General features: G+C 32.6%; 1 protein-coding gene across 1 annotated transcript; it reads right to left on the reverse strand.

The window, feature by feature from the left end:
- Window positions 1-2528: 2528 nt before the first annotated feature.
- On the reverse strand, window positions 2529-16056 carry LOC140441465 (uncharacterized). Its single transcript, XM_072532200.1, has 5 exons — window positions 15895-16056; window positions 10510-10651; window positions 8116-8316; window positions 6281-6395; window positions 2529-2833 (listed from the first exon to the last, which is right to left on the reverse strand). The coding sequence occupies exons 1-5, from the start codon at window positions 15944-15946 to the stop codon at window positions 2639-2641; spliced, it is 705 nt and encodes a 234-aa protein (XP_072388301.1). The 5' UTR covers window positions 15947-16056; the 3' UTR covers window positions 2529-2638.
- Window positions 16057-18100: the final 2044 nt, after the last annotated feature.

An 18100-nucleotide genomic window follows, 5' to 3' on the forward strand; every position in this document is an offset into this window, starting at 1 on the left:
GATTATACAAGATAGTCTGAACGAGGATATTTTATGATGCAAGGTATTCTTTACAGATCACGCATACAAAATATACTTAGTGATTATCACGATGCACCCTTACCTGGACATTATGATGCCGAACGTACTTATCAACGAATCGCTAGCAGATATTATTGGACTGGTATGCGTAAAACATCATCATCATCATCAACATCATCAACCTGTATGCATCCACTACTGGTCATAGGTCTCCCTCATTTCTTTCCATCTTTCTTATCCGGCTTGCACCCAGTTATTGCTAACACGCTTTAGATCGTCAGTCCATCTAGTTGGTGGAAGTCCTCTGATCCGTATTAGTTCTTGTCTTGGTCTGTGCTCCACAATACGTTTTTTACATCGGTTGTCTGATAATCTGGCGACTTGTCCTGCCCAATTCAATTTTAGTGACGCGATTTTTTCGATGGTCTGTTGTTTTTGATCTACGACGTATTTCTTCGTTTGGGCTCGATCTTTCAGACAGACACCCAATATCTAGCGCTTCATATCCCTCTGAGTCATGCAAATTTTATTCACTACCTTTTTTGTGAGTGTTAATGTTTCCGCTCTATAAGTGAGTACAGGTAACACACCTTGGTCAAAGAGTTTCGTTTTGAGGCATATGGGTAGATCCGATTTAAATACATAGTTTAATTTACAAATGCTGCCCAGGCTAATTCTGTGCGACGTGGGAGCTCACATCTCTGGTTATCTCTACCAAACCAATTTCATGTCCTAAGTACTTATACGATGTAGTCTGCATAATTTCCCTTCCATCAATAGCAATATTTCGATTTATCACCAGATTAGTCATTATTTGCGTCTTGTTTATATTAATCTTTAGTTTTACCTACAAGAAAGCGTGATATAATGTTGATGATAATAATTATGATGATGCGTAAAACAATAATAGATTATGTAGCGAAGTGCCTGGATTGCCAACGTTATAAAGCATCTAATCTAAAACCAAGTTTTTCAAACACCTGTCTAACCTCAACGCTTCGAAACCATGTCTATGGATCTATTCGCTCCACTTCCAGAGATATCTGACGAATACTAGTGGATCTATCATCAAGATATCACCCGTAATTGAATTGAATTATTTTCTCTTAAAGCAGCTAATGACGAGAATTGTGCCCGCTTTTTAGTTGACAAAGTAATCTTAAGATATGGTTTACCCAGACGCGTCATTAGTTATAACACTATACAGTTTGTTAGTGCAGTCATGCAACAAGTAGCGTACCGTTTAGGTTTTAAACAAACCCTAATCTCAGTTTATTGGGTAGTCGCAAATGCTGTAGAACGAAAAAATCGTAATCTGAAGCCCCGACTGGCAATTTTGGGAGTTGACCATACATCATTGAAAGAACAAATTCCAGCTGTAAGATTCGTCATGGACTCCGTTAAATCGCAGTCAACAGGTTATAGTGCCGCATTTATAACCTTCGGTCGTGAATTTCATACTCTCGATGATGTACAACGAAACTTTTGGACTATTGTACAAAATGACAACTTCGTACCAGAGATAACCCCGTACCTAACGTTTCTCAGTAGTGTTTGTTCTATACCAAGCTCGCGAAATTACGATGCGAACTAAGATCGCGCAAAGACATTTACCGATAAGTATCGCTGCGCCAATGTGATGTTTGATGTGTCAGACGAAGTGCTTGTTGACGTACATGCTCTTAGTAAAGAGAAGGACTTTTTCACGGCAAAGTTCGCTCCACGTCGTTATGATCCATACATAATCACCAAGGAGGTTAGCACAACCATCTATGAGATGTCGTTGTCATAGAATCTAGCCGAACCTCTAAGTAAATACTATGTATTAGCGCTTGTGCTGATATCGCTATCGATGATGGTCCGTCCCCTAACCCGTTGGTTTCCATTCGCATAAGAGGACATCTCACCAAAACAGCATTAGCCATGCCTGATGAAATCCATCTATGCGAAGAAGAGAATGACGTTGCTTCGCCTCATAGAGATGCTGAGGTACTCCTTCCTACAATATCACCTGACCCGAATGATGACCCTTCTACTAGTGAGCTCCTTCGTCGTGGCTTCCGGAGAGATTTCGTCCAGAGGCCCACCTGCCAGTGTTGCCTTCTACTCACATCTGTTCTTGCTTCTACTTGAGAGACTCTGCCTGAACTAAAGGGGAAGATTCTAACAAATCTCCTACGTGTATGCAACCTAAGTTGTAATGTGTTTGTTCTTGTTGTATGTATGTTGCCTACAATGTAGATCGCGCTGCGTCGTGTATTATTAGTGATATTATGCCATGCGCTCTACTGGAGACAAAGGGCATACTGGGATTATTATTATTGACTTAAGAGCTTATAACGCCTCATGTATTTGTTTATCTAAGTCCTGTTAATCGGTAATTTTTGTTTTGTTTATGTAAGAATATTGCTGTAATAAATACACGTTAACATTAAAAATACATTCTTTCCCTAAGTAAAGTAATCAAATGAACTTAACGGTATATAACGGAAAAATAACAACATACCTTCCTTATAGTACACAATTTATTGAATGCACACATTATATATTACATTGATAATTTGTACATTATACACAAAAGAAAATATTTAATAATATAAGTAATATCTATCGGCATTTATATATACTCGTTATCTTGACACCATTGTACTAGTTTCCATATTTTTCCGTTGAGCCACCAATCTGTATTAAGTTTTTCTTGAAGAAAATCACCAACAAATGTATTCGGTTGGCTAAGGGCTGTCATAATGGTGCCGTTATATACATATGCCAAGATATCGTTATAGCCGTTTGGCTTTGCGTGTACCAGAGGCTAAAACAGAATATTATCAGTATCAAAAAAAAACATAAATCGTTGAGTTCAACAATGCAATTTGGTTTAGAATTTTTTCTAATATATCGTTGAGAATACATAAATTATAAATTATTGACTCAGTCTATAGTTTACAGTCTACAGTTGTATGTAAAAACAAGTAAACGAAGAAATTGAAAGACGAATAGTGCGTGCTAACCATAAGTGCTACTATAGCTTGAAAAGGCGTATGGCACCAAACTACCCTGAAAAAACCATATGCAACAAAAACGTGGTCACTCACACACAAGAACCAATAATTGCTTACACATTTCGAGCGAAAACTCTCAGAAAAATATAATATATGGAGGAATAGAAAAGCAAGTTCGTGGCGCATGGGTTACAATAATCTGGAAAGATTTTGAGGAAAGAGAGTCGATGGGGCAACTAGGTAGAGAAAGACCAAGACTTATTGTTTAAGACAATTTAGAGGATGACTTAAAATCTTTTGAAGTTAGAATATGGAGAGGAGTTGCCACAAACCAGAATGAATGAAGGATTGTTGTTGTAAGAATGGGTAGTATACACTGATGAAAAAAACTCCGTTTTTAGGTACTTAGGATACTTCTTGTTCTCCAGTATGTACCAAAAGCTGCCCAAGCTAATCTAATCCTTCTTTTAATTTCCTTCTTAATTTTTTCCTTCTAAGTTAACATTTGTCATATGCTCCAAGTATACCTATTTCTTTCACTTGTTCTATGTTTATTTTTTCTAGTGTAATATTGAAGTAGTTTTAGTTTTGTCACAGTTCATCTTTTATCCTATTATTCTTAATTAATTGTTTAACTATTCGATTATTTTTACAGTTTTTCTAGTAACAGTGGTACGAGATCTACAGCTAAATATACCGGACTAAACTTATGAAGACAACGAAATAAGGACTAAGATTTTAAAATATATACCCGAAACATGCAAACACTTTATGAACCTGGAAATTTTTAAAAATAATAGACATACTAACTCAATATTAAACACACATTACTGCTGTGTAAGAAGTAAGATGGATTGGAAAGGAATTTTTCAAAAGGGATAATGCAATATATATTATAGCTGTCATAAGAACAATCATGCATTCAGTACCGCATTCATTCTTAACAAAAAAGCAAAAAAATTTAATAAAAATCCTTTGTAAAAGGTATATATTTAAAAAAAAAAAAAAAAAAAAAAAAATATATATATACCTTTTACAAAGGATTTTTAATAAATTTTTTTAATATATGGTATACAGCCAAATACAGGAACGTAGATTCCTTGTGGAAAAAAGCAAAACGTCTTATTATGGACGTCGAACAATAAGCCCACGAGTATGTTATCTAAGAGTAAGAAGTATGATTGTTAAAGATCACCTCTATGACGAAATAGATACTAACTACAACAGACGTCCCAGAAACAACATCAAGATCATAATTGAAAATATAGGGAAAGCAATAGCATAATAGGGAAAGCAAATATATATAGTCCATATTCAGAAAATGCAGGGCTCATGATGTTACTAACGACAATGGAAATAGATATTAGAAGTTGCAGCTTCCAAAGGCATGAAAGTACCTACGTTGGAAGTATCTACTTTCCCCACAAGAATATCAATAAAGTAACATGGACTTCGCTTAATTGAACAACAAAAAATCAAATAGATAACATCTTACTATAAACCAGGTACTTCTCTAATCTAATGGATGTACGTTCTTATCGTGGGGATAATGTAGATTTAGACCAATTCTTGGTAGGTGCAAAAATAGGGAGCAAGAATTTCAAACGCAAAAAAATAAAGGGAAAAAAAGGCATTCGTTATATTTTAAAACTTTCAAAAAAGTCCTGCATACTCTAAAGGTATCAAAATAACCTTTATAAAGAAAACACAATAAATGAAAATTAAACAGGTAGCAAACAATGGCATATGTGTAGAAGAACAATTAAGGAAACAAGTGATGCCATAAGACTAAAAGAACCCACTCCACACATGTACAAATAACTCAGGAAGGAGGAAAAAGGCGTGCATCGAAGAAAAAAAAGGGATCTTGGAAAACCAGATAATGCAAGAGCTTTAATTACTACTGGAGCAAAATGAAACCAGAAAGCTCTATAACATCCTAAATAAGACAACAAAAAGAATGTAAACCACGGCTGACGATGTGTAGGGACAAAAATGGACATATAGGATTAGTAACAGTGACGCAGTACAAAGCAAATGAGTTGAGCACTTTAAAGAATAACTTAGTACCGAAGTGAAAAATGATGCGTTACCCCAAAGACCAAGAAATAACAACCACTCATCATCAAACATGCAGAACAACAAATGCTAGAGGAATGGTGGCCTGCCATCATATGACCACTGTACAAAAAGGGAAATTTGTTGGAATGTAAAAATTATAGGGGTAAAACTCTTCTGAATACAATATACAAAATATTGCTTTAAACACCCTGTACACCCGTTACGTACGTGGAAGAATTCGTTGGTAAATATTAAAGCGGTTGTATGCCAAATAAGTCAACAAGTGACCAGGTGTTTGTGCTACGTCAAATCTTAGAAAAAACCAATTAATTTAATATTGATATGTCTTTCTAATCTTTTAGTAGACTTGAAGTTAGTGTATGATAGCGTCCTAAGATGTAAATAATATAAAGTCATGAATAAAAATATTATTCGCAGAGAGAGGCGTTGGCGTGTCTTCACTTTAATGTAGCATTAGAAATGACTATAAGTTACATCATCAGGTGAACAAGCTTTAATAAGTCAACGCAGATTATGACTTACGCTGAAGATTTGGTTTTCACCTTCTTAACGGCCACACAAAACCACTATAATTGGTGGTTATTTAAGGTGGAAATTTAAGCCAAATGGGAAACAGAAATTCAAATAAAATAAGAATAATGTGCGCAATCTGTGAGAATGGTATTTCAAGAAGGAGACATAATTTTGTATCACACATGACTTGACACATGTGTCAAGAGCAAAGGAAAATTATCCAGTCATACGAGCCCTATTAGTGGTACCAGTAGGAAATAGACGTAGTGGTAGACCAAGACTTTTGATGGTGGGATTTCTCGAGGGTTTTCTCAAAATTCACGAATACAACATACCAGAGCACGTGATTGTCATTTTATCTTATTTTATTGTGTTTGGAAAACAGCAAAATAGTTCTAGTAATTTAATGATATAGTTCTTCTCACGCCTTTTTTTCAGTATCTCATGTCGTATTGTAAGTGTATCGATAAAAAAAATTGTCTCTTCGCGATTATTCCTCAACGAAAAAGATTTGGTAAGGGAATGTGGTTTAAATATCAACTATTTTAAAATAGAAATAATAAACACATTATCTACAGGAATTATTTGAAAATATGAAAATAGCTAAGAAATTCAGGAGAAACTTTATTAAGAAGCTTACTCAAGAAACTAAGATTACTTACCACGGTACGTTGTGCATGCCAACTGATTTGAAGATCATTTATTTGTTCAGCAGTGTCTTGGTTCGGTTTGGTGACATTAATAGAACCAGTCCATTCATTCGTAATTATTCTAACCCTAAAAGTAAATTTTACATGAGATAACAACTGATAAATTTAGACAGTCGACAAAATGTGTGTTTGTATGTGTGTGTGTTTTATTGGTACTGGTTTTAACAACCAACTGGCCAGTCAATAGTAAACAAAATAAAGTATGTATCATAAAGATATTTTTGAGGTTTTTGAGATTTTTTATCTATTTATAAAAATGACTTCCTAGCCGACGCCACAACTTGAGAACCGCTTTAGTGAGTTCATTATCTTTCTTTTTAATTGTCTATTATCTGTAAGGTGTTCATTATCTGCCCATGCATTTGTTTTCTTGCTACGAATCCACATTGTTCTTTGGCTACCTTAGGAAGTCTAAACTCTTTAGCCGTTTGCTTTGCTTGAATGGGGAACGAGAGAACATGGTTCTATAATTGCTAAATATGGTTATTAATTATTTTACTTATCAGGCCTCGACAACGGCAAAAGGGAAAAATAGCCAAATTAAAAAATGGAATGTTGAAGGATTCAAAAGTCCAACAAAGACATAAGAATATTAAAATACTCTACAAATAAAACTCAACGGAATCAGAGAGGAAGATACTGCAGAGGAAGAATAGAGACAATTAAAAACAATAATAACAGAATCTGCCGAGGAAACTGTCGAAAAAGCCAAAAGGCAAAGAAATACGGAGTGGTATGACGATGAATGCTGAACTGCAGTAGAGGAAAAAATACAAGCTAGGCTTAAACAACTTCAAAGAAACACATGAAATAGCAGAGAAATTTATAACGAAAAGAGAATACAAGCGACTAGAATATGCAGAAGAAAAAAAAGAGAGTTGCCAAGTTAGGTCTTGGTTATAGGTGCAGTTCTGCCTACGAGTATACAGCATTGCACCTGTATCCAAGTCGTTACTACTTGGTGAAATTATAAGTTAACGATCTCCAATCAATCCCAGAAAGATGGACCTTTGCTGACTTCATCAACGTCTATTTATGTTCGATTTATTTTCGTAATATATTGATTTATTTCGTAATAATTCATCATAATCGTCCTACCAAGAGGACTATTTACAGTGTGATGCATAAAATGGAATTCAGTGGTTCGGCAAACAATAAATGTTCCTCAGCAAATAAAACACACCCGTTCGTCGACGAAACCCAATATCTACCAAAAACGTCGACGAGGTACGTGAGAGTGTGCAGGAGAATTCAAGGCAGTCGATCTCACATTACTCACAAGAACTTGGCCTTTCGCAGAATAAAACTTGACAAATTCTTGCACCTTACTCAGTAATTGGAAGTAAAAGAAAAATGTTCTTAAGATAAAGAAACCGGCTAGAAATTAGAACTCTTAAGAATTTGCGGTTGCTATTTACAAACATAAAGCTTACTACAAAAGAGTTTGAGAACCACTGAACTATACAATAAGTTTAAAGAATTAGCCGAAGCTAAAGCTATAGTCACTGTAAAATTAGAGCCCTGCGGTGGGTAGAAGATCTAGACAGGGCAAATTAAAGCTACCTTTCGATACTTTATTGGCGAAGCTCGAGCATGCAAGGAGGAACGAAATTGTTAACTAGCATAAATCTGCACAGAATAACACCTTAATGCCAATGATGATAATGAAAATTTGAATTGTATTAAAAGGTTTCTCCAAAAAATACATGTACGCTGGCTCACTGCTATAAATAAATTTTTTCTTACCTTCTGTTACATCTTATAGTTAATCTAAAAGTGAAACTTACGTCTGTGTTCCAGTATATTGATTTTGGAAAAATAAAGATGAGGTATTAAGCTCGAAGTCGCAACTCGCATTAAATTCTGGAAAGGTTAAACTAAAATTAAACACAGCAAATGCATCACTATCTTGACTTATCTGCTTTATTTCTTTTACTTGCCAATCTGGAATTCCATACACTTGGGTGTTGTGACCCAAAAAGTAAAGCCTAAAAATAAACCAATTATTATTCTGTAGGAGAAAATATAACAAATATAGGTAAATCAGATATTTTTATTAGTGTATGTACTTAAATACGATATAAAACTTCTAATATTACTAGAATTACTACTCAAATTTTCATAGAAAGAATATTTTTAATTAGGGTGTTGGGTAAATAAAAATTTAAAAATAGAATTCAGAAGGTTTAGAGTTTGTTAATGATATATGCTTATTACCTTAAAGTTGATTTATTTTATAGGATATAAAAGAATCAGAGGATATGCCGTTTCTAGCACATTAAAGGACCCGCTACTTTATAATAAGAAAATGTATTAGATTGCGTCAGATAACCGTAACTCCTGTCAGAGACGTTTAGCTAAACGTCAGCGTCAAAATCGTAGAAAATTACCAGAATTAACGTTAGCTTTTTAGAAGTTGTAACATAATTCCATCAATGCGCCAACATTCCAACAATAAACACTGTATAATATATATATATATATATATATATATATATATATATATACATATAACTGTATATTTTGTCAATCCAAACCATTTAAAGAAACATACATCACATTGGTTTAAATAATTAATTCTTTTCCCGTCAACTTTTAGGCATAATCCGAACTTGAAGAAATATTTAGCATATTTTTAAATTTGAAAAAAGGAATTAAAATTGTAAACAAACTAGAACCAACATGATTATTATTGAAATTTACACTTTAAAGTGAACTTTAATTTAATGTTCACGTAAACTTATTACGAAATCGGGCGAAGAATGCAGAATTTGGGTTATGTTGCTTACTTCTGCTTTATTATGATATAAACCCACTTTTCTCGTGGCATTAATATGTGCTTAGAAGTTGGAAACCGATAGAAATTATATTTACTGTTTTTTGTTGTATTTTCACAATTTATAACACAGCATTTGCGAAATCCATTTTCTTCAATAACTACTTATGAAATATGCTAACAAAGTGGCAAGATTTCACTGCTGCATGCGCACGATCGTTTCTCGTATCCCTTTCTAGTACTTGCACACAGCGATGAATTCTGAATATTTTTCCTTTTTATCGTCAATATAAATAATATTTGTGTCCTCATAATTAAATTCAACATATCAAAGGATATGAAGTACTCTTCACTAGCAACATCATCGAGTAAATCATGACAAGGTCCTGCAGGTTCTGGACTTTATTTATAATATTATGTGTACGTTTGTTTACATACCCGAGAATGTGCTATGTGCTATTTTGTTTCACTCATTTTTGTTATCTTTTCCCTCAAACTCTTTTTTGTCAAGGCAAATTGTCTGTCAAACTCGAACATTTCTTCCATAGTTTTCGAGAGAAAAGTTTGCTCATTTGCTCAGTAGTTTTTGTTACTATTCCGTTTACCTCCCACCTCGCTTTATTACAATATAATGGAAAACCCTATTGTAGATATAATGCATTTCAATGGAGATTTATTATTAGCATCTCGACCGGATAAAGGAACAAATTTATTTTATTATGTTATTTCCGGATTTTAAAGGATTAAAGCACCGAAGTGTAGATAAATGAATTCTAGGAAACTAATAGGAACACCATATATCTGTGATGTACGTAAATATTTAAATTTTAATTTTAAGGGATAATCTATGCGTGTAAAAATTACAAATAAAAATAAATTAATTGGTAAATTAACCCAAGCTAAAAAACGTTAAAAGTAATAATCATTTTAACTCTTAGACTAGGAAAGAGAGGGGACGCGTAATCGTATGGAATTGACTGAAGCCTAAATTGGCACCAACCGACACCAGAAAATTGCCAGGTCATATTTTATTTCTTCAGTAGATTGAGAATACTGAATATAATATCAATAAATAGATTTTTTTATAATTTATAATTAAATACTGACATAATGATCACTTGAACCTGATTTTGTCATTACATATTTTTTAGTAGATCGATATACTTAGTGTTTCAGTAAATTAGTAAATTGAAGTCGAAATCAGTAGATCTACTGAAAAATCAGTAGACCTGGTAACCCTGCGAGAGGTAGTAATGGGCAACGAACAGTCACAAAACATGGCGGTCACATCGAAACTGACTTCACTTTTAGAAGGTTTATTAAATGAACATTACCTGTCCTCTCTCTTTCTATGTCTAGTAAATTTTAACTATAGTATTATAAAATTATATATAAATATAATTACTCTTCCACCATGTCATTATAATATCGTATATCTTTATCATAATTTAGAGGATTGAAACTTGGTAAATCCAATTCAGGAACTCCAATCGTCAGAGCCCTTTGAGCACAATCCAGGATTTTACGAGCATCATCCAAGTCGCTCGCTGAAAATAAACAAATAGATAAGACAATAAAATTAAACTGATTTTAATCAATAGAAGTAATACCAAAAAAATTGGTACTTAAGAGGCTCTTAGAAGCTTGTGGATTTTCAAAACGGCTATGACCTTAAAAATATCTGCGAGTCCGCTGGTCGAAAATTACTAAAATGAAAAACTAAATCATTGCCTGAACTTCTTCTTTCTTTTATTAATTAACTGCAATAGTCCAGTTAAAGTTCACACTGTTGTGTGTGTTGAGTAGGGTTTAATATTTTTCTAGTAGAAACTATATATATATATATATATATATATATATATATATATATATATATATATATATATAGAAAAGAAATTTAATCTTTGCAGATTAGTTAAATAGTAAACTCTTAAATATTGGGGAAATCTGCAAGAAAGACTCTAATGTGTATCAATTGTTTCGCCGAACGTTTTCGCCAAAGAGAATTAATTTGGCTTCTTCAGGGCTGAAAGAGAATAAATTATAATTAGCTACCATATATTATCTATTAAAACATTATTGATCTTACCGTAACTTAGAATTGTAGAATTAGAATATTAAAAAACTTAGCTAGTAATATAGTGGTGTTTTTTGTTACTATGTGCAAAAACAGTTTTTTTATAAGGTTCGAAATGTATGGTAGCTTTGAACTTGACACGTAAAGGCTTACCCAAGGGTAATCGAAAAACCCAATGTAACTACATTTAAAAGGAGGTAATTCTTTGAATTGTCGGCAATAACTAAATTTTTGATTTTCAGACAGTTAAAAGTGAGGTTCTGTTTGAGCCAGAACGCAAGCGCTGACAACTTCATTATTAGTTCGTATGAATCTTTATGTTATTAAGGTTCATTGGTAAGAAACGAATGAATTTAAATCCCAGTAAAGGGAAATATTATTTTGATTTTCTTTATTTAATTATATTATATTGTATAATATAATTAATAGTACATAAACAATATAATATAATTAAATAAAGAAAATCAAAATAATATTTCCCTTTACTGGGATTTAAATTCATTCGTTTCTTACCAATGAACCTTAACGACATAAAGATTCATACGAACTAATAATGAAGTTGTCAGCGCTTGCGTTCTGGCTCAAACAGAACCTCACTTTTAACTGTCTGAAAATCAAAAATTTAGTTATTGCCGACAATTCAAAGAATTACCTCCTTTTAAATGTAGTTACATTGGGTTTTTCGATTAACCTTGGGTAAGCCTTTACGTGTCAAGTTCAAAGCTACCATACATTTCGAACCTTATAAAAAAAAACTTTTTTTGCACATAGTAACAAAAAACACCACTATGTTACTAGCTAAGTTTTTTAATATTCTAACTCTACAATTCTAAGTTACGGTAAGATCAATAATGTTTTAATAGATAATATATGGTAGCTAATTATAATTTATTCTCTTTCAGCCCTGAAGAAGCCAAATTAATTCTCTTTGGCGAAAACGTTCGGCGAAACAATTGATACACATTAGAGTCTTTCTTGCAGATTTCCCCAATATCAATATTTAAGAGTTTACTATATATATATATATATATATATATATATATATATATATATATATATATATATAGTAAACTCTTAAGTATTGGGGAAATCTGCAAGAAAGACTCTAAATAGTCAAGGTTTGAAATGAAATGTATTGAACTTAAAACGCAAAGGTTTACCTAAGGTTAATCGAAAAACCCAATGTAACTACATTTAAAAGGAGGTAATTCTTTGAATTGTCGACAATAACTAAATTTTTGATTGTTAGAAAGTTTAAAAGTGAGGTTCTGTTTTAGCCAGAACGCATGCGCTGACAAATTCAAGTAGTTCTTATGAATCTTTATGTCATTAAGGTTCATTGGTAAAAACGAATGAAATTAAATCCCAGTATAGGAAAATATTATTTTGATTTTCTTTTTAATTATATTCTATTGTTCATGTATTATTATATCTTTTAGGCAAGAAAATAGTTACAAAAAAAATTGTTTTTGTAAATTTACAAGGCAGACAGTGGACAGTTAAGCAATATCTACAGTAATATTGTACATAATTTATATCAATTTTGTTATATAAACAATAAATGGGATTTAGTGGTAATGTTAAAAATATCATGCTACTCTAGAAGCGTGTCAACAATATTTTTTTTATAAGATGGTTTATACTTTTTAATTAATGCACACAACTCGACTTTTAAAGCATTTATTTTATATAAAATATTAGTGATACATTTGTCTTTTAGCGACTATATATTTATTGAATTCATTTCTTCGTGGTAGTCGCCTGATTTATTTCCCCTTGTAAACATATTTAACGCATTAGATACAAATATTAATGTACCTCTAGAATGTATAATGATGAAACGTCTTTCCTAGGACACTGAAGATTTATAAACATTTATTTTTGCCATCGTCCCACGTCTTTGGTACCGTATAAGAACTGTGGATGTAGGTTTCATCGCAATATACTATGGTTCGTCCTTCCTTCTTATATTTTTTGAATGTTCGTAAATATTGAATGCGTTAAGGTTGAATGACATATTTCCCAATCAACACTTTTCTATTGTCTTCTATCTACCAAAAGTCTATTATTTTCTTTTCATTTTTAACAGCTTTAAAAATATCCTTTGCATGCTAGGTCTTCTTTTATGAATAGCTGTATAAGAGTAGATTATTTTTTAAATTATTTCTTCCACAAAGTTACTAACTGATTACTTGGAAGTTGAGGGTTTTTTTATGGTTTTTCTAGGTGACTTAAAATAAGTACCAGGTAACTTAGCTTCAGAAATTATGCTTTTTACAATAGTGATACCGATACCAACTCTACAAGTTTTAGCTACTCTCTCTTATAGATTACTTAGAGGAATTGTTAAGTCTTTTAGTTCTTTTTCGATTCGCATAAATTTATAAACAATATAAATAATCTCTCGACCTTGACTGTTAATTACATTCCTAGAACTGCTCATGTTTGCAGACTAGTATCTGTAACAAGCAGATAAACAAATTATTGTCAAACACTCCTTGAGTGTTTGACACGTTAAAAACGCAAATAGTTAAGAAGTTTGAAGCCTTTGAACTTTGGATATATTGGAGAATGTTGAGAATTCCATGGACTGCCAGGGTAACCAATGAGGAAGTGCTGAGAAGGATGGGTCAAGGCAAAAAATTGTTGAGAACAATAAAAGTACGCAAGACTGCATACCTCATACACATACTGAGGAATGATAAATATAGTCTTCTGCAGCTTCTGCATGCAGGGTAGAGTCGATAGCAAAAAGGGAATAGGTAGAAATAGGAAGTCACGGCTGCGAAATATTCGAGACTGGACAAACATGACTGTAGACGAATTATTACATGTTGCAAAAGACAGAAAAACTTTTATAAGATAAAAAAAAATCCACAAGGAAAATAATTCCTGCAGCTGGCTGTATACCACGTATCACAAAAAAGAGGTTAATCTTTGTATATGGGTATATTTTGTAAAAACCCTAAAAGGGCTACATTAAAAATACGAACGTTTTCGGAACAACAGTTCCATCATCAGGTTAAAATACCTAAGATAAGTATAGACCATTTAATTAAAGTAAACGTGGTTTTAAATTTTGACTAAGGTTAAAAAAGGCAAAATAGTTATACTTACAGGTGGCTCAGGCATGGTAACCTGTAAGTATAACCATTTTTATACTTTTATAAGATAAAGATACCAAATACATCTTCAAAGAAAGATGGGATGCAAAGTTTTCTAATGGAAAATGATTTGTATTTCGAAGATTTTTGTGAGTTCAGTTCTCTAGAGTTAATTTGGGGACAATTAAAATCAAGTATGAGGCCTACAAATACATTTAGTAAATTTGATTAAAAGGTAATGAAAAAAGAAGTATCTAATATTACCAAAAAAGACTGTCAAAAAATAATCGGCAAAGTGATCAAAATTGTAGAATACTGTAAAAAGATTGGTCACTTCTACTTGAATGGTGGAAATAAATTTATTAATGAGTTGAATGATGATAGTGACGTAGAAAATATGAAAGAAGGAGATTTAGATAAATAGAATAAATAGATAAATAACAGATTGATAACTGTTAGAAACAATATAAAAGCCTTACAACTTTGATGGAAAAATAATAACATGGGGAATTAAAGCTACATTTAAAAATAAAAAATGCATTAAAAAGTATAATTTTATGTTGCAGTTCCTGTATATGGAACCTTCTGTTGGGGTAATTAAAAAAATCTTTCTATTCAATTTTCTGTTCCAGATAAAAGAACTGTAACGCAAAGGTTTTTTTAATACATTTTTTATTTTTGAATGTGACCAATTTCCCAAATTATTTTTGTTCCTTAAAACTAATTATAGTGCTAATAAGGAAAGGGTTTTTGAAATTTTTACAGCTGCTAATAATAATAATTATTCTAAATTACTTACCTTGTAGATAAAAAAACCCAAATAACTACTTTACTAAGAGTAAAAACTTTTAAATAAAATTAACTAGCCTAAATTCAGAATACAGTTTTTTGGCAATAAAATAAGCTAATTTCAAACGAAAATATAATTTTGACTTTACTATTTACCACTTTCGTATGTACGCGCACGATGTGGATCCATTTACTTTTGTGACCATAAATCAATAGTCCATAAAGTCTGTTCTTTAATGTACCTCCAGTAAATTGTCGTTCCATCGTTTTCGTGGTCATCCTACTCATCGCCTTCCTATTGGAAACCGTTTCTTGCTGTCTTTACTATTCTATGTGTTGTCATTCAGCTTATATGATCGTTGGATTCTACTCTTCTCTTTCTTAACTAGTCCATACTGTACTCCATTTTCTATCTTCGTCGTATTTTGTTCTACTAGACAGAAAGGTCCGACTCAGGGACAAGGTGGTCGACGTGACTCTGAAGGGATTTTCTTTTAGTTTAGTAATCCAGTACTGCCGGAAATGTTTACCTACGACGTCTGTTTGCATATTTCTCATCTAGTAATAAAACAAGTACTGATTTACTAAGCCGGATGGTCGGGGTTCGATCCCGGCAGACACCAGCAATTTTTCAACTGAAAACTAAGCACTCCGGCTACGTTAGTTGTCGTTATTACTAAAAACCTAAGCCAGAACATTACAACTAGTATGCGACCTTCATATTTTATTATTTTGTCATTTTAATTTATACTTGGTTTTATATAAAATAATAAACAAATACATTAAAAAAATCATAAAACAGTATGTAAATTACTCTTACCCTTCACAAAGACGACGAAAGCCACCATAGCAAAGAATTTCAAAAGTTTCATTGTTTAAGAACTGATTTACGTTTGCACACAGTGTTTGTCTTTGTATTATATACTTAAAAAGTTCTGGACGTACCACCACTTAAGATAAATCTAATCAATAATTCTGTTTAATTTTATTACAAAACTCTTCCAAAAATCTGATCACTATTATCTTTAGCTGTTATTTTATAAGTGTTATTAAACAAAATGTGTATGTAAAGTTGGATAGAACTTCTTGTAAACTTATTTGTATTTATCGTATGTAATCTTTAAAAATATTTTATCTCCAAGGATTCCGATAATTCGTATCTTAAGGCTGCAAATTTAAATAAATGAAAGGAATAACACTTGACTAAAAAAAAAATTAAAATGTAATTGTTCTTCGAGATGTAATGTTGGAAAATAATACTGCACATAACTTGGACAGCTCATCGCACAAACGTGTCTATCCTTAACCAACTTAACATTCAAAAGACGCTATCCACTACATGTCAGCAGCAATTTCAACAGTCACGGAGTTTGCAAAGGTGACGATAATTTAGAGAGATTAATTGTTTCTGAAAACGTTCCGGAGAGAAGACCATGAAGACGGTCACCAACCAGATGGTTATTCTGCGAAACACTTCGAGTAGTGAAAGGTAGAGACCACTGGAGAAAATGTGTTGAGAGTATTGGAGGAGATCAAGATCTCGAAGTATTGAGTTTCATTTCATAAAGTAGACTTTTGGTAAGTACTTATTTATTTTTTTTTTGTATTGTCAACTCGGCACAATCCTTAAAAAAATTATCACCAGCCGCCACTGTTTATTTCCATATATAAATAATTTTGTAAAGTTGTACATTTTTCGTTTTGGTTGTAGAAACTTGCGTTGAGCTTTCAGGTAAAAAAACTGATACAGTAGGCGATAGTGAAGACTAGCACGAAGCTTCAAATAAAGTAATTTTATTATTCGTTTATTATTTTTTTATAGATTTTAATGAAATTAAAAAAGTTGTACAAAAATGTTATATCACGGACACCCCTCGTCTCGTAAAGGGACTCTTTCCATTGTTTACTGTGACTACTTTTTCTTAAAAAACCATATTTAATATTTGCTGATTTAAAAATCTGTTTCTTCTTCTTATTCTTCCTTCTTGTATGTAGACTTTAAAGCCTGTTTCTTCTTTAATATTAGCCTTCTTAATTGTGTAAATTGTCGCACTATCTTTCTCTTGGTCTGTCAATACTTTTTCGTCCATTTAGTGACTTATCTCGTGTTACTCGTACTATCCTATCCTCCGCCATTATACTGATGTGTCTGTTCCACTGCTGTTTCCGTTTTGTCACCCATCCATTTATGTCTTCTTGCATGCTCTTCTTATATTGCTATTGCATGCTCTTCTTATATTTTCGCTTCTCTCCCTATCCAACATACTTTTCCCTGTTATTCGTCGGAGAATTTTCATCTCTATTGTTTCTAGTAGTCATCTCGTTTTAGATGTGTCTCTTGTCTCCGCCGTGTATGTTAATATAAGTCTATTTGCTGCTTTACAGGTTCTTGTTTTTGAGTCTTGTCTTAGGTGTTTGTTCTTCCAGATTGTGTCATTAAGAGATCCCGCCGCTTTACTTGCTGTTAAGCTTTGTTGTCGTACTTCTTCTTCAACATCTCCGTAACTAGTTATATCTATTCCCAGATATCTAAACCTTGCTTCCTGCTTAATAATTTTCCCATCAATTTCGATTTTACGCCGTAGTGGGTATTAATATATTGTCATACATTTGGTTTTTTCTGCTGATATTATCATATTGTATTTCTTGGCTGTTGTATTGAAGATTTGTTTTAATCTTTGGAGCTCGTCTTTTGTCTCGGCTATTAATGCGGCGTCGTCTACATAACATAATATTTGGATTTTTTTGTTCACCATTCTGTACCCATGACCTTTACGTACTGCTTGTATTATTTAGTCCATTACTATATTAAAGAGAAGTGGGCTTAACGAGTCACCCTGCCTGACTCCGCTTTGTACTGGTATACACTATGTTAGTTTTCCATTTATCTTTGCCTGTATTTGATTATGGAAGTAGATGTTTTCGATGGTTTGTATAATATTGATGGTATGTATCTTTTATACAGTAGGTGTAGGTCGTCTTCGACTTGGATGCTATCGAAAGCCTTTGTCAGGTCTATAAAACAT

Source organism: Diabrotica undecimpunctata, chromosome 5 (genome assembly GCF_040954645.1).
Source record: "Diabrotica undecimpunctata isolate CICGRU chromosome 5, icDiaUnde3, whole genome shotgun sequence".
Lineage (NCBI taxonomy): Eukaryota > Metazoa > Arthropoda > Insecta > Coleoptera > Chrysomelidae > Diabrotica > Diabrotica undecimpunctata.